General features: G+C 39.6%; 2 protein-coding genes across 4 annotated transcripts in view; both read right to left on the bottom strand.

The window, feature by feature from the left end:
• Window positions 1-77: 77 nt before the first annotated feature.
• Window positions 78-13,083, bottom strand: plekhg6 (pleckstrin homology domain containing, family G (with RhoGef domain) member 6). 2 transcript variants are annotated; one of them, XM_031852688.1, is made up of 14 exons: window positions 12,458-13,083; window positions 9,805-10,747; window positions 9,376-9,513; window positions 8,638-8,733; window positions 8,459-8,509; window positions 8,050-8,199; window positions 6,910-7,020; window positions 5,714-5,863; window positions 5,196-5,330; window positions 4,978-5,097; window positions 4,746-4,878; window positions 4,538-4,653; window positions 2,729-4,167; window positions 78-680 (listed from the first exon to the last, which is right to left on the bottom strand). In XM_031852688.1, the coding sequence occupies exons 2-14, from the start codon at window positions 9,856-9,858 to the stop codon at window positions 509-511; spliced, it is 2,865 nt and encodes a 954-aa protein (XP_031708548.1). In that variant the 5' UTR covers window positions 9,859-10,747; window positions 12,458-13,083; the 3' UTR covers window positions 78-508. The 2 variants fall into 2 exon arrangements, with proteins under 2 accessions (XP_031708548.1, XP_031708550.1); XM_031852690.1 differs by lacking the exon at window positions 12,458-13,083 and having other exon boundaries at window positions 9,805-11,406.
• Window positions 13,084-13,166: 83 nt separating this feature from the next.
• tnfrsf1a (tumor necrosis factor receptor superfamily, member 1a) overlaps window positions 13,167-15,471 on the bottom strand; it is a 12,298-nt gene continuing 9,993 nt past the window's right edge. For both annotated transcript variants that reach the window (XM_031852787.1, XM_031852786.1), the window contains exons 9-10: window positions 14,934-15,054; window positions 13,167-14,796 (exon numbers count right to left, since the gene is read on the bottom strand). In XM_031852787.1, the coding sequence (XP_031708647.1) occupies window positions 14,504-14,796; window positions 14,934-15,054 (414 nt within the window). In that variant the 3' untranslated portion in view covers window positions 13,167-14,503. The remainder of the gene's footprint in view (window positions 14,797-14,933; window positions 15,055-15,471) is intronic.

Below are 15,471 nucleotides of genomic sequence, written 5' to 3'. Positions count from 1 at the left end.
GAATAAAATGTTTTACAAATAAAGTACCTTTAACAGAAATAAATCTGGTTTATTTTTTACATTATATACAATCTGTAACTTACAGGTCAATGACAGGGGGAATTATTACTGATGTACATTTTATATACAGTCATTTATAAAAAAAAAGAATGTTTAATTACATTTACACAAACACGAACCAAATGTTGTTTTACTATTTAAAAAAATATACTACATTACTTTTACATTAATTACAGAATCATTATTGGCCAAAAATTCAGACTGAAGACATTTGTGTCAACGGAAAACTAGAATTTTGCTAAACTGCTGGAAAGATGTTTGTTTTAGTCTTTTAGACTATTCAGCTTTTCCTTAAACAAAAAAGAAAAAGCCTACCGTCCTTGTTAATTTGGCCCTCTGTAGTTCACATTCACGGACTGAATTTTTAATTTTGCACAATAGTTGGTTGTTGGTTGGCAGTATCGTTTTGGATCCACACAGTGCAGGACTCTGACGAGCAGCGTCAGAGCTACACCTGACTACACTCCCCGTCCTCTTGCTCTGTAAGTCTGGTGATATCCAAAGGTCGGCGGATGCCCTCCACAGACCCTTCGCCTTCAGGGGGTACATGATCCATGACTTCATCATCATCAAAGCACCAACCTGACCAGTCCACATTTATTCTGTCCATAAAGACACCACTAAAGAAGGTGAGAGATGGAAACAGAAGGTCAAAATTAATTATTTTACAACATTTACTGTGCATGTACTTTCACTACTACTGAATACGGTATGTGTTCAGATTCACGCTTCCTCCAAGAGCTGTCACTCTGCCTCAAATAGGGATAATGCATTGTAATTTTAGTATTATAACTGCATGAACTAAAGAAGAACTAAGAAGCCTTTTCACTTAAAAAAATAGAAAATGGAAAGAAAATACCCCAAAGAAGCACCTGCATGCAGAAAACAAATGCTCTTATGAATATAGTGATAGCAGAAGTAATTCAATCAGAAGAAAATAACAAAATAAGCTGTTAAGAAATTTAAAATTGAGCAATGAAACAATGAAACTGTTTAAGTGTCATGTGGTGTAAACAATCCACAATTTAAAATATTAAAACATCTTATTCAAATGATTTTAACGATATTCAACATGTTAATAGGACTTAAGGTGGTTTGAGGTCAGAAACATGAAAAACGTAATTTTATGTTTCCATTATCACAGAACATTACCAGCCTACTCAACACGGAAAACTGGTTGAAATAGTTAAGATTCGACAGTTTGAAAATAAATTCCCCAATTAAGGGGAATGCAATTAAATTTAAACAACACAGAACAACGTATCAATGTGTATACTGTGCCTTTTATTTAAGTGCAAAATACATATTATCATAAATTATAGTTTTTCTTTTTTTTAATAATAATTTTCTAATATAATCTTTTATTGTTGTATGTTTCTAAAACTGGAGCAAATAAGAACTTGATGTTCTGAAAATTCAGCATGTAAAGAAATAACAGTAGCATGCAGAATACAGACTGATGGGTCAATTTTCTTAATTTGGAAAAAAATGATTAAAAAAGACCACAAGGTGAATGACTAACACATGTTATTAAATCCTTCAGCTGTTTTGTTGTGCTAAACTGTGGCTTTCGAGGCTTTACTTGCTCTACATCAGAGGTCTTCAACAGGGGGTCCGCGAAATTTTTGGTTGGTTAGACAATTAAAAAAAAAAAAAAAAAAAAATCATTTTTTTTTTCTCTAAACACGAATCTTTCCATTATTTTAATAGTTCAGTATTGTATGAAAGATAACATATCTTTATGCATAGCAGTGGCACTAATAGGCCATCACTAATTTATCGTTTCCACATTTATGTTTAAAATAAAAACGTCAATTTGAATAGCTTGTATGATTATCATGCAATCGACAGACAATGTTGACATTGGCATTGGTATCAGCTGACAAGGTATGTTTGTAAATGGCAGTGGCACGGCCACCCTACTCACTGTACCTTGCACATGTTTAAAATAAAAACATGAATATATGAACCTGTGTATTATTTGAATAGCTTAGTATTGAATGCACAATAAAGAGGTATGCACGGTACTAGGCCCATTTAATATAAAACACAATTTTATACAATATATATAGTCGGGGGTCCCTGCTCCATCTCTCTACCAGTTTGGGGGTCCTTGGCCTGAAAAACGTTGAAGACCCCTGCTCTACATCATCCAGACATATGCTTGATCTGTGGTACAAACATTGAGACTGCTAATGTCGTAATTGTGAAAATAACATTATTTGCCACTTTTAAGTCAACTTTATGAAAGAAGTGCATAGTTTCTCTGATACTGGAGGTATTTTTGAATTTCTTTTAAAGCTTTAGTTTCACATTTATTGCCTACTTCATTGTTCTTCCTGAAGGTGCATCAGTTTTTTTGACAAATTTACTTTTATTAATTGATTGATTAATTGTATTTATTGCTTGGTTGGCTCCTGAACGACTGTAATTCTTGGAATTGTCTTGGAAATGTGATAGTTTGTGTTTTTGTTTGTATTGTAGTGTGCGTACGTCGTTCATATGTCAATTGTTTTGACTGGTCTAAGTTGTGTCTCTTTTGCTTTTTACTGTGCAAAAGAAACTTTTTCCTTCAGGATTCAAAATCGAATCCATACATCACCCCAACAATATGTCAATATTGTCCAGCAACAAAAAACGTGAATATAAAGGACACTGTCAAACGAACCTGTTTCTCTTGTCATCTTCATCTCCGTCCACCAGCTGCTCCTTCCATCCTTTACTCACTGTGGGGGCTCTGTGTCTTATCAGCTCCACCGCCCACTCTGTGTCTCTGTCTCCATCACTGGGCGATGGGGATGGTGTGGTGGAAAATGAGGGAGAAGGAGAAATCCCTGAACTGAAATTGGCCTTTTTCACATTTCTGTCTCTTTTGAATCCATTCCTCTCTTTGGCTCTTACCAAAAGACCCTCCAGAGCCGAGTGGTTTCCGTTTGGTTTTGTGAAAGGTGCATCCTTTGCTTGGGGTAACGTGTACAGACTGGTGTGCAGGCCAAGTCCATGGGTTCCTTCAATGATGATGTTAGGAATAGAGGCCCTCCTTCGGGTTTTCACTCTGTTATCGACGTTACAATCAGGAAGCTCAGATTCAGACATTGTTTGGGGTTCTGGAGAGACTCTATCATGCATGTTCAAAAATATCCCTTGGTTAGGCTTCAGGGAGCCCAGCTTAAGCACCCGATGTGACTCTGAGCCAGATGGATGAGTGTTTCTTTTCAGGTGGCTATTTGAGTTGGAGAAAAATAAGCTTTTTGTCTGTCCTGAGCCCTGGAAGAATTGATTAGACATCTGAGAAGAGGGGCCTTGATGGGTGTTGTTTAGCCTCTTCCTGCGTAACCCGGGTGACTTCAAATTTTTGGAACAACCCCAAGCCTCTGGAGATGTCTCCATGTCTCCAGACTGGCTGTAGTCAGAATTTCTCCTGGAGTCCTGGTTCACAGACTGGGAATCTGAGTCCCTATTTGTTGATATTCCTCCCTCTTGTGGTAGTCCTAAATATCCAGGCTCCTCCCTAAATACTGCTGGTTGGCCAGGAGGGTCTATAGTACTTTCTTCCTCTGTTGGATAGTCAACATCTGGATATAAGACAGCAGGTGGTCCAGTAGTATTGTCTCGTAATGGATCAGCTGTAATACTATGACTGAAATTATCCAGATTAGGGGCAGATTGTACCCTGTGGTTCCACACTCTTTGCCCCCTTTTCTCTTCTTCCTCTCTGTGGATTCCGATTTTGTCTCCTCTCACTCCCATTTCTATCCATTCGTATCCATTGACTGCTTGTTGCCGACTAGCTAGTTTATGGTTATTGACGTTTGGCTGGGAGTGCCATAAAGATAAAACAGGATTGTTCGTGGTCACACCATCTGGAGGTTGATACTGTTCCTCTGCTTCTTTAGAGGCCAACATCCCATTTATTGATTGGGGGATAATAGGTTCTTCAGTAAGTTCATCCACAAAAGTCCCTCCTCCTGATTGCGTAAGAGGTTGTTCTTCTGTCTCCAAATCATCCGTCTTGGCTTCTGTGACAGGTTTGGCCTCCAGCTGCCGGATTGTCCAATTCTCCAGTTGTCTGTTACTCTCAGTCTGTCTCAAGTTCCACAGTGTTTCCTGACAATATAATATAGACAAAAACGAATGAATGAGTATGTTATATGCAATTCTGTTTCAAATACCAACATTAAATCTCTACTACAGTCATGCTAGTGGCTCTGTGAGGCTGTACTTAGACACAGAGCTAAATGCTAACATCAGTATGCTAACATGATTGCTGATGTTTAGCAGGTATAATGTTCACTGTAACATAACAGTTGTACAAACATTTCATTCAAAATCACAAATGTGAACCTCCTGGTGGTGCTAGAGGAAAAGTCATGATGGACCGACACAGCTGACCCTAGAGCCACGCTGCTAGCGTGGCAGCAAGTTCAATTGGACTTCTATCATTTCAAAAGATTTGGTCAGGGATGTCAGTTTTTACCTTCGCCTGGTTGATGGTGGAGACCCATGCGGAGCAGCTCTCTGAGGTACTGGCTGCAAATATGTAGACATTCATAGCACTCCGAAGCTCACCTACCTCCACGAGAACAAATGAACCTGAGAGAGGAGGAGGAGAAATGATAATGGGATCTATAATATATTTATACAAAATCCAGCTGTCTTTTTGTCCATAAAAAAGTGTCACTCACAGCCATCTTTCAGTGTGATGCAAAAAGTTCTGTCGAGGGCCAGAGGAGGTCGAACTACCTTCAGTCGCTCTCCTTTCTTCTGGACTTTGGTCATTAGAAGAACATCTGAGAAAAGTAGTGCCACCACTTCGAGCTGCACCGTACCATGTGCGAGGAAACATGAGAAAGTCAAAAAAGCAGTGACAAGAGATTCAGTGGAATAACAGTAATTGCGCACACTGGCTCTGCTCACCTTGCTGTCTTTTCTCTCCCGAATCTTCAAGTTCTCCTCCAGCAGAAGCTTGCGTACGACTTTAGGACCTACTCCTCTGATGGGGCATGTTAGGTCAAACTGACAAATCTCTCGGACATGCTGTAAATTGCACAACATATTAGAGGGAATATCAGTTTATTTTGGCAGAAATCTATAATGTTCAGTATTGTCAGAGAAAGGAAACTGTCCTATTTTACCTTGTCGATATCTTCATTTATGCGCTCCACCTCGTATCCCTCCACCCTCTGAGCAGAAATATTGAGAGCGTGTTTCTCATCTTTTAGTTTCAGGTGGTCATTGATGCTCTGCAAAAAAGTGTTTACACTGGATACCTGGAGGGGAGAAAGAATAAGATGGTTGGTGGGAGTTTTGTTCTGCAGAAAATACTTTGTGCTAAATTGAAGAGCTTTGGCAATTTAAAAGTTCCTATTTCATTCCATAATTTAAGTAGGAAAAACAAACCTTTTAGCAAGAAAATTTTACCCAAGAGCCAGATTTCGGATAACACTTTTTGATATTGAACAGATTTGTTCGACACAATAAATAATGATACAAATGTAGCTTTTGAGCCATTTCAGTTACAATTATGGTTTCTGTATGCTCATGCTGCACTGATAAGTGTAAATTCTGATATTAAAGTTGCAGCCCCTGTAACAGAAGTCAAGATAAGCTTTTTTTACAGAAGACAAAATGTTGAACAAGAAGCAGTTAGTACCATGCGTCTGAGTGTGTGCTGTTCATGAGGATCCTGGGTGTTTTTTAGCACGGCCTTGAGAAGCAGAGGATACTTTGTGATCCTCTGATGGGGTTTGACCTGCATGTCCCCGAGCCGCATCCGCTCACACTGAGGGTGAGTCTCCACCCACTGGACAGGACCAAAACAGAAGAACATTGCCCTCAAGTCAGTGGTTCAGATTGAAACTGGCTTTATTACATAGTGGTTTTCAACCATGAATTAATTCATCTTTAAAATTAATTTAATATTAATTTAATAATTTGTGAGTGCTTCTCAAAGCTAGTTGAAGTTTGTTAATCTTTGAAAACTCAAGATCAACTTATCTTTCCATAGGCAATGTCCCAATTACGCTATAATCTGTAATGTGGAGAGTTTTTACCAGTTTTGATAGAAAATAGTTCCCAACTAATTCACAGGGGGTCTGTGGATTACCTTGATCAACATTATTGTTCTATTAACATCTACAGTATTGGAGTAGTGGCAGCAGGAGACTGATAACTCAAAGCCTTGACAAGTATAACAATATCTACCAAAAGAAAAACTTTCACAGGAATTAAGTGAGATGTGTTTTTTGTTTGATTTGAATGAGCGGACCCTTTAACGCCTACCAAGTACCATTTCCTGGTAAAATGTCTCTTTAACTGTTAAACAAAAGAACATCACCTCCCACTCAGGTTGACAAGTGTGATGCTGTGACATAAGTGAAAAAGCAAATGTTGAATAAACACATTTACAGTAGCAGACAAGATAGCATTGCTAATTGCAGACTGCCATGTTTCTATCACAATGCTATTGTGTGTATCTGCTGCAGGACACACTTGTCTTAAAGTCACTACTCCAATAAATGTCCTCCTCTCAGTTTTATGGACAAGAAATATAAGGCGCTGTTAAGTCTGAATCATTTGGAGAAAATGTTCGTGTGACAAGTGGTCGGCCGTCAGGAGCTGACTGTGACAGGTCGCCCACAGGGTTATGAAAACATCACAGCCACACAGTGTCACCATTAACATTAGAACAGTATAAGTCATTACATTGAATTCCATTCAAGCCCTATCAGTGGCAATAATAGGGTTTGTGTGGTTGAGTAAGTCAGTACACTTGTGTGTGTTTTCATCCTCACATGCAGAGTGTTTGTGTGTATGTCGTGCATATTTGATGTCTGCTGCTTTCTGTACCTGAACATAACTGAGGAAATGTGGGTTGCCCTGCATCTGCCTGCGTGTAAACTCCAGATTGTTTTCCTCCTCCGAACAGTAATGCTGATAAGAAGAGAAGCACTCGTGGAACTGGGGTCAAAAAGAAAAGTATGATTAATGCCAATGTTGAAAAAAACAACTACATTTGATGGAAGGTTACAGATTGATGGATGGATGTCATTAATGGTTGAAATTGGTTGGTACTAGCTTACGTAAGCACACTATATTTATTGGCATATTGTTAAATTGGTGCATAATGTGATCAAGTATGTGATCTAAAAGGGTCACAAAGGAATTTTTCATTACATGTCAACTTTAAAGATGAACTCCACCAAGAACAACTGCATATGTCAACAAAGAACACCACACCTGTACCTTCAACCAAACTGTCCACAGTCAAGTTGCATTGTGGGTAATACATGCAGAGGAAAGAAGAATGCATGGAATAAACAAAGGACGTATCTCTGGTTCATTGATTTTGATCTTATTATAAAAACGGTCTGACAATGTGGAGTGTGGATAACTCTCATAAGCATATTAAGATGACATTGATTGTGGGAGATTATGTGAGAACAAAGACACTGAGTCTATTGTAACATCAAAAACATGATTTTTAGTTTTGAGCTGATGTACCTGAGGGAGTTGGAGAAACCTGAATACTTACTGAGAACGCTACTGGAGGCTTGTTAAGACATGTTTCACTAAGAAATGGCTGGAGAAAGAAATCTGAAAGAAATCCCTAGTGTTGACGTATATGATATTTATGCAATGGAGAGAATGAAAATGATTATTTCATCCTTCCAGACTTTCTTTAAAAATGCACGATAACCCTTTAACTAGTAATATAGTATTGTTGTAGGTATGTTTTAACTATTTCACATGCTGTTGGGTAATTTTATAATCTACCTACACAAAATAACTGGTAACTTTATCTGCCACATAAATTAACTGGGGTAAAAAGTTCAATATTTCCCTGTGAAATGTAGTAGAGAAAATCTAAATACCTCAACACAATACAGTCAGTAAGTAAATGAATTGAGTAAATGTACTACTGACAGGCAGAAGCACAATTTTAAATGTGTTTGTAATGTACGTATGTTGCAGACAGTGAGTTCCTACCTGCAGGCAACCAGCCTCTAACAACATGGGGTCAAAGGGCTTGCCTGTCCTCCGGACTTCTTGTAACATGGGATAAATCATCTCCTGCCAGAACAGCTGGTGTGCAGTGAGGACGGAGGCAATATTAGAGAAAAGTAGTTCAGGGGTCACCTGTCAGAGGAGGAAGGAAAGACAAATAAAACATCATTGTGTTAAAGTTGAACTCCCCTGCTTTGACATATTTTCCGTCTTCTCAATGGAAATCGGTTGCTGTGCTACATTTTCCACTTGTGTGTTGTATGCTGTGTCAGCAAGAGCGGATGTTCTTGTTGTGCCAATCAATGTATGGCTGTGGTATGCAGAACAGTGTAATATAGGCCTGCAGATTTTGTGTATGTACAGTGTAGATGAGGCTGCTCTGCAGACTGACCTCCAGGAGAAATCCATGCTGGTGGAGGTTGACAAGAGCTGCAATAACCAACTGTGAGAAGAAGACACAGCTTTGGTAAACATCCTGTGGAAAATCCCTTCAGCTCTGACACACTGTATGTTAATATAAATAGGTCATTTAAATGAGACTGTGACAGCAGGTAGAGAGTGACACATTACGTCTTTGATGATAATTATTTTGTTGATGTAGGTGAGCTCGGTATAGACAAACTCCCACAGCGCCTCCTGTTGGTGTCTCTGCATCTTAGACATCGTCTGATCATAAAAACAAGACAGAGGAGAGAAGAGGGAAAGGAGATGATTATTACAGATGCTTCAAGAATCTGTACAATTTACATACTGAGCAGGTATTTTACAGCAAGTCCAGGAGCATTTCAAGGATATGACAAGTCTATATATTTCTCATTGTCCACAAATCCAATGAAGAAAACAAAGTTAATCTCTCAATTATTTCCCACTTCCCCAGATTGTCTGGATCTCTACGGCCTACTCATTCCTATAATAGACATACATCTTTAAAAACAGGTAATTAAAAGTGTACCTTTATATAAAAAGAAAAAAGCACAGCTGGACACTGCAAGTTTTTAGCAAATGCTACTCAAACAGAAGTTTATATTGCATTTGTTGGGGACTATTTTCAGCTGGGGATCTGATGAAGTATTTACAGCAACAGGATGGATCATGTGCGATTGACTCAAATACACTAAAGTGCCCGTGTTCATGGTAATGAAGGAATATGTCACCCACAAAACTGGATCGCTATGGCACAGAGGGATAAACTACCATATATCAGTTGTTAGTAGGATCAATTCCTTGTTGGTTTTGGTCTTTTCATGTGATTTGTTCACATTGAGAGAAGCTCAAAATATTGTTGAGTAATTAATTATGGGCTCATACTGAATGAGAGTGCACTATATCTGTCCAGCTCTTCTCCAGTGTAGTTCCTTGACTTTCTTCCTTCCATCTCCACTTAAGATTGATGGGGACAGCAAAGGCTCCCAGCTCCTGCTTCAACACATCCACCTGACCTCGCTCCTGAGGAGTTGTTAAAGACAGAAAGGACAGAAATAAGAAGGTAGAAAGATACAGAAGTCAGGGAGAAAAAATAGAAAGCTTTGATGACCTAATGAATCAGCAATTTCTTAGAAGTGATCTTTAACAGTTGTTGTGAATACTTGCAGTAAGACGTTACATTCAAAAGTATGCCAACGGAGCAGAACAAGAAGTGCTGCAGCAGTTGTTTGAGTGTTTTACAGTTAAAGAAAGTCTTTATCTGTTTCTAAGCATGTCACCATGTAGTGTGATGAGCAGGAGACAACATAATACCTCAGATGCCGGGTTCTTTTCAGGAACTCCCTGGCTGAACAGGACCTGTCTCATTGCAGCTCTGGGTTTGGCTACTGCAGACGGTCCCTTACTCACTGTTGCTAAGTCAGTCACGCCCTTCTGCTTTGCCCGCCTCTGGAGAGGGAAAATACAATTTTCAAGTTGTGCATTTTGAAGGTTATTTCAACACACATCCCTAAGATAAGAAAGAAAGTGAGCAAGAGATGAATCTGGACTATATGCATCTGTACCCATGATTTGTGTTTTACAGCTGAGCAGTACTCAGTGTCACTGATACTGTAACATACATTTCCTCTGAATTTCCTAGTTGTTTTAAGCACTTGGACACCTTATACTCAATGTGAAGTAAACGCCCTGCATTCAAAATCTTACTGAGGTAAAAGTACAGAAGTGTTATCAAGCAACACAAGTAAAAGTTCTGTTTATGGCAAATGGCCCCTTTCAATCCCAGACTATAAAGACTTCATGAGAGGGAGTTTGTTTTCACTGAACAGTGCATCAGTAAGAGATAAGATAAAGGTAGTGATGTAAAAGTGCAACACTTCCCTCTCTGAAAAGTGAAGTAGATGTATAAAGTAGCATAAAAGGAAATACACAAGGGAAATACAAGTAGCTCAAAGCTGCAATTAAGTATTGAACTTGAGTAAATACTTAGTTACATTCCACCACTGGTAATGTCAATACTTCCTGTTCCATTTCACTTGCCTGATAGCTGAACGTATTGAACTTGTTTTTGTCTGCTGACCCCTTGTGGTGATGGTTTATCTCTGCAGCTGCTGTCGTCCCATCAACGTCTGAATCTCTGGTTTCTGTGTCCCTCTGCCTCTCCCTGTCCACACTGTCTCGCCATGGCACCGATGGTTCTCCCATCAATGATTCATTTCCCCCACGGTTGTTTACATGCGGTGCCTTTGAGGAAAGGCTGAAGATAAACACACAGGGTTACTAATTGCCAAAATAAGGCGTGTAAGGACACCAAGGAGAATAGTTTGTTACAATAAAAGGCTTTACCAGAGAGGCATAGAGAGTGGAAGGAAGAATGGAAGGGCATTGTGTAGTTTGTTATCATTTTAAAGGGTTACTTAGACTTTCTTTACAGGGTTAAAGCATTACAAATACTAGGTAAACAAACACATCTGGCAACAAAAGCTGAATTATTACAAACAAAGGGATCAGTTTGTCTTTTAAAACCTTTCTGGAACCGGTTTAAAGCGGTTTTATACGTCATTTAATGTTTATTTCCATAGTACTCTGCTCTGCTAGTTTGCAATGCCTACATTGGTTTTAAAATACATAAAACTGAAGACTAAAAAAAACATACAAAACAGGGAAAATAAACACATAATGATATAAAGAAATAACAAGCACCAGATCATTCATAAATACATGATGGTCACTCTTTAAAAACTGCTTCAACGTATTTAAAATGATCCCAGTGATGGTCCAGTTTGAGTTCCACATGTTGATCCCCGAACAGAAAAAGACGTCTGTCCAAATAAAGATTTACGGAAGTGCACTTTGCAGTTGTCAGCTGAGCACCCACGGAGCCCGTTTGTTGAGGCATTTATGGATGAGTTCAATATCAGCAAATTGAATTAAAACAATGAAACCTTTAGATATTCAATTCCTTGAGAATATTGCAATAGTCAGATCGTTTCAGCTTCCTGTGCAAATGTTTTATTGCACAATTATATATAATTTGTATTATTATATATTAAATAGCACTAATAACGCTGTGTCTTCCTTCATGTATTAGTGATTTAGGCATCATTGACTCATGGTTCTCCTTAGCAGGTAACCAGGCTGTTAAAAACACAGAAATCTGTGAGATACTGTTGCATCTTACAGACAGTGATGCTGATTTAAGAGGACACCAACAGTTTCACACGGCTGCAGCTCAAGTTACACAGCCGTGCAGGTCGTAGTATACCTCCAGGACTCGTCTGACATTAGTTCCCATAAATCCAACATCATCACAATTTGTCATATGTCCTGCTGCAGATTTAAGTTACAGCAAAGAATGTGTCTCTTTCTCTGGAAGCTACTGTATCTTAATGAATTATTCCCCCTTCTATTGATGTAGTAAATAGAGAAGTGCCATATTAATACACTGCTAAGTCACTGCTGTTGCTTAAAAATGATACATACATAAGTGCAGAGTGATTACTGCTGTAACTGGTATTCACAATCATAATCATACAGGTTTTAGAAGTTAGTCTAAAAGCAAACACACTGCAGACAGATTCACTGCACTAATGCTATACTGTCAGAACATTAAAGGGCAGACGCAAGTGCTTTCGTCACTGTGTCATACCTGTTAACAATCACTGTCTGTATCCCAGTAACACCATAAAGATAAAAGTAGATTATTTTTGCAATTGTACCACTTGATCCCATTCAAAGATTGATAATAAGTCCGTAAAAACAGGCTTACTGGTTGTTTTATAGCCTCAGGAAAAACAACAAAACAAAAGCCGAAAGGACAGTCCGTGGATCAACACAGCAGCTCCAACGTGAAAGAGATTTACTGCAGTGAAGATATCAAGTCAAATGATCCTCATTAGTATGGCACACTCTCACTCTCAAACACAACCAGCTTTGGTTTTTAATTAACAAAAATGATAGACTGTACCTGGGCTTGGTTGGATCCATTTTGTTTCACACAGTCATCTTTGGTTACATTAGCTTTGTCCTCCTCTTTCTCTCTGCCTGGAGCAGTCCCTCCCTCTCTTCCCTTTACCTGCACCCGTGCCCTCTGCAACTGGCCCGACGGGAACAACTGGATTCTGCAGCCAACAAATCGGTGCTGAGGAGTGCTTAGTTGGGCGAAGGTGGTGAATGATTTCTTTGAGGATGGTCTATTGTTGTTTCATGTCAATCAGGCGTATTGATCACTCTGAGCAAACAGGGGGAAATCATTTTAAGGAGGTGAATAAAGGTCTTCAGCAGCAGTTGTTTTTTTTTGCTCATCACACAACAGAAAGAGAGGCATTGATATGAAATCAACCATGACAATCTGGTGTTTGATAGCACAGTAAAATGGAAAGCAGAGCAGTGTTGGCAGGTAAGAAGAGGTGACTTATGTGGAAGTAGACAAGCTAAAAGAATGCAGCTACAGGAAAGAAAAAGATGAAAACTTCAGGCCAGGTATTTGAACATATAGCAGGAAATATGCTGTTATGAATGTGATTAAATATTTAAAGCTTCAGGCTGGCTGCCTGCCTGAGGTTAAATACACTATCACATCCTCAAACACTTCTTCTCATTAACTCTTTATCCACAAACATTCACTCTCTGCCTATTAGTGGCTGCAAATGTATGGCACGATTCAGATACACAGATAGCGATACCAAGATACATTTATTTAAGGTCCAGATATCAACACAAGACATTTTATGTACTGGACTGTGGACTCAATGAATCGTTGAGATATACAATACAGTTTGATACAGGATAAAAGTGCAGTGGAATAACACGTCATCGGTCTTTCTGAGTGTGACTGATTCATATCTGAATCTGCAGGCCCAGACTGGTATAAGAAAAGAGGACTTGGCTGAGGCAGACTGAGACGAGGCGTGTTCTGTTTTCTCTAACCGTAATGAATAATGCGTGTGTGTGATGGGGCTTAAAAGAATGCACATGGGGCTGGGAAAAGCCTGTGAGAAGTGACTGGGCTCTGGTCTACACCAGGAACTACAAACTTCCCTGGTTTTGTTTTTGTTCCCATAAATTCTTAACAAAGAATACTTGAACTGTTTAAAACAATCTAACAAGGAACTACTATTAAAACATTACCAGTTAACCTTGTGGCACGGACTGAATAGTCAGGATTTGATTTTGCACTTCTCCAAAATGAAAAAAAACAAACAGAAAACAAAATTTTTGCAATGTTCAGTCCAGAATGAAATCATGAAAGACCTCTTAATCCCCCAATATATCCAAAGACCCCTCCACCTCTATAACTCACTGCCCCCAGAAACAAGAAACAGTTCCAGTATGTAACTCTGCAGTCACGAAGGTCTTAAAAGAATAGTTTATACACTTTTTAGCTTGGAGAGTAAGCCAGAGGAGCAGTAGGCATCCAGCAGAGACTCCAGGAAGTTACTGTTCCCAGACGAGACGTAGTCCAGTGTTACAGAATATAACCCCCTGCAAACAGCAAGTTGGAATTTTTACACTTTAAAACAAACAAGACAAAACACACAAATTAGTGAGCTTTGAAGGTGTTGGTAGGCCGGTTTTGTTACCTTGGGACAAAGCCAGGCCAACTGTTTTCTTGATTTTAGTCTTTGTGGTAAGGTAAGCTCACCAGCTGCTGGTTGTAGGTTCATATTTACCATACAGAAATAAGAGCGGTATCAATCTTCTCACCTAACTCTGTACAACAAAGTCAAAAAGCTAGTTCCCAAATGTCTTATTATTCCCTTAAAAAACATGGCTATAAGTTCTTTGAATCTCCCTCCGTGAATCATTAGCTCTGTCGCTCTCAGTAGTTTGATCCTGTCTTCTCAGCGAGTGATTGGAGAGTTAGAGTGCTCAGTGACGCTGGTTTCTGTGAAATAAAACTGCTGGTGGAAGCACTGTGTCCGTTTGTGCGCTTTGAGGCTGCCCGTGAGTGAGTCTCTAAAGAGAACAATACTTGGTTTCATAAGCTCTTTGTTTGGCACACGTTGCTGAATTACTGAATGCCGTACTTTGTCTCCAGCTCCTCGGCTGCCTGTCCCAGGTGTATCTTTCTCAGTTTGTCCAACAACTCGTGCAACAAGGGCCAGTGCAGCATTCTACCTCGACCTCCTCCACGTGACCCTGTCTCTGCCCACACCCTCAGCATCTGGTAGTGAGCCTCGCGGCAGGATCGGTGATCCATCTCTGCTTGTTCGATCTCTGTATCCTTCACACCGAGAAACCGCACCAGCTGCTTCATCTGCAGCACGGGAACCAGATCCAGCACAGTGTAGATCAGGTCAGGGACTGTGGAAGGGAAGGAGGAGAGGGGAGGAGGGTGTTGAGGGGAAGAGATAAGAGTTAGTACAAAAGTTTTGTTTGAGCTGAAACACACTGGACTATTGGTCAGGACCATGTGCTGCTGCTATGTAAAATACACTCACTCTTGATTTCCAGGGGGACACAGTCGGGCAGATTGGATGGCTCCTGTTCACTCTCAGGACTCTGGGGAACAACCGTAACACTCATGTCGTCTGAAGGTTTCTCACTGTGAATCAGGACTTGCTGTGAGACAAGGGCAGATTACATGTTACAGACTGTAAACGCACATCCAGCAGAGAAAAGTAACCACCAGTGTTGTAGTACTCAAATTGGTTTTAGTCTCGAGACCGGTCATGAGACCACTTTTTTTAGGGTCTCAGTCTCGCCTCGGAATCGACCACGTTTACTCGACCTTGTCTCGATCTCAGACAAAAAGAACTCTGGACTTTACTTCAAGACCAGTCAACCACAGCTGCGGGGATATCTCTAAACTACTCACACATAGAATTCACCTCTGCAAAGCCTTTTGATTATTTTATCAAGACATTTCTCATGGTACACTTATACACACACACACACACATATATAATATATTTGTCTAAAGACCGGTCTAGAGACTAAAACCAATTTGAGTACTACAACACTGGTGGTTACTTTTCT

Source organism: Anarrhichthys ocellatus, unplaced genomic scaffold (assembly GCF_004355925.1).
Source record: "Anarrhichthys ocellatus isolate YVR2014 unplaced genomic scaffold, GSC_Weel_1.0 scaffold13, whole genome shotgun sequence".
Lineage (NCBI taxonomy): Eukaryota > Metazoa > Chordata > Actinopteri > Perciformes > Anarhichadidae > Anarrhichthys > Anarrhichthys ocellatus.
The sequence above is the reverse complement of the archived record's forward strand: the minus strand, read 5'-3'. Positions and strand labels throughout refer to the sequence as shown.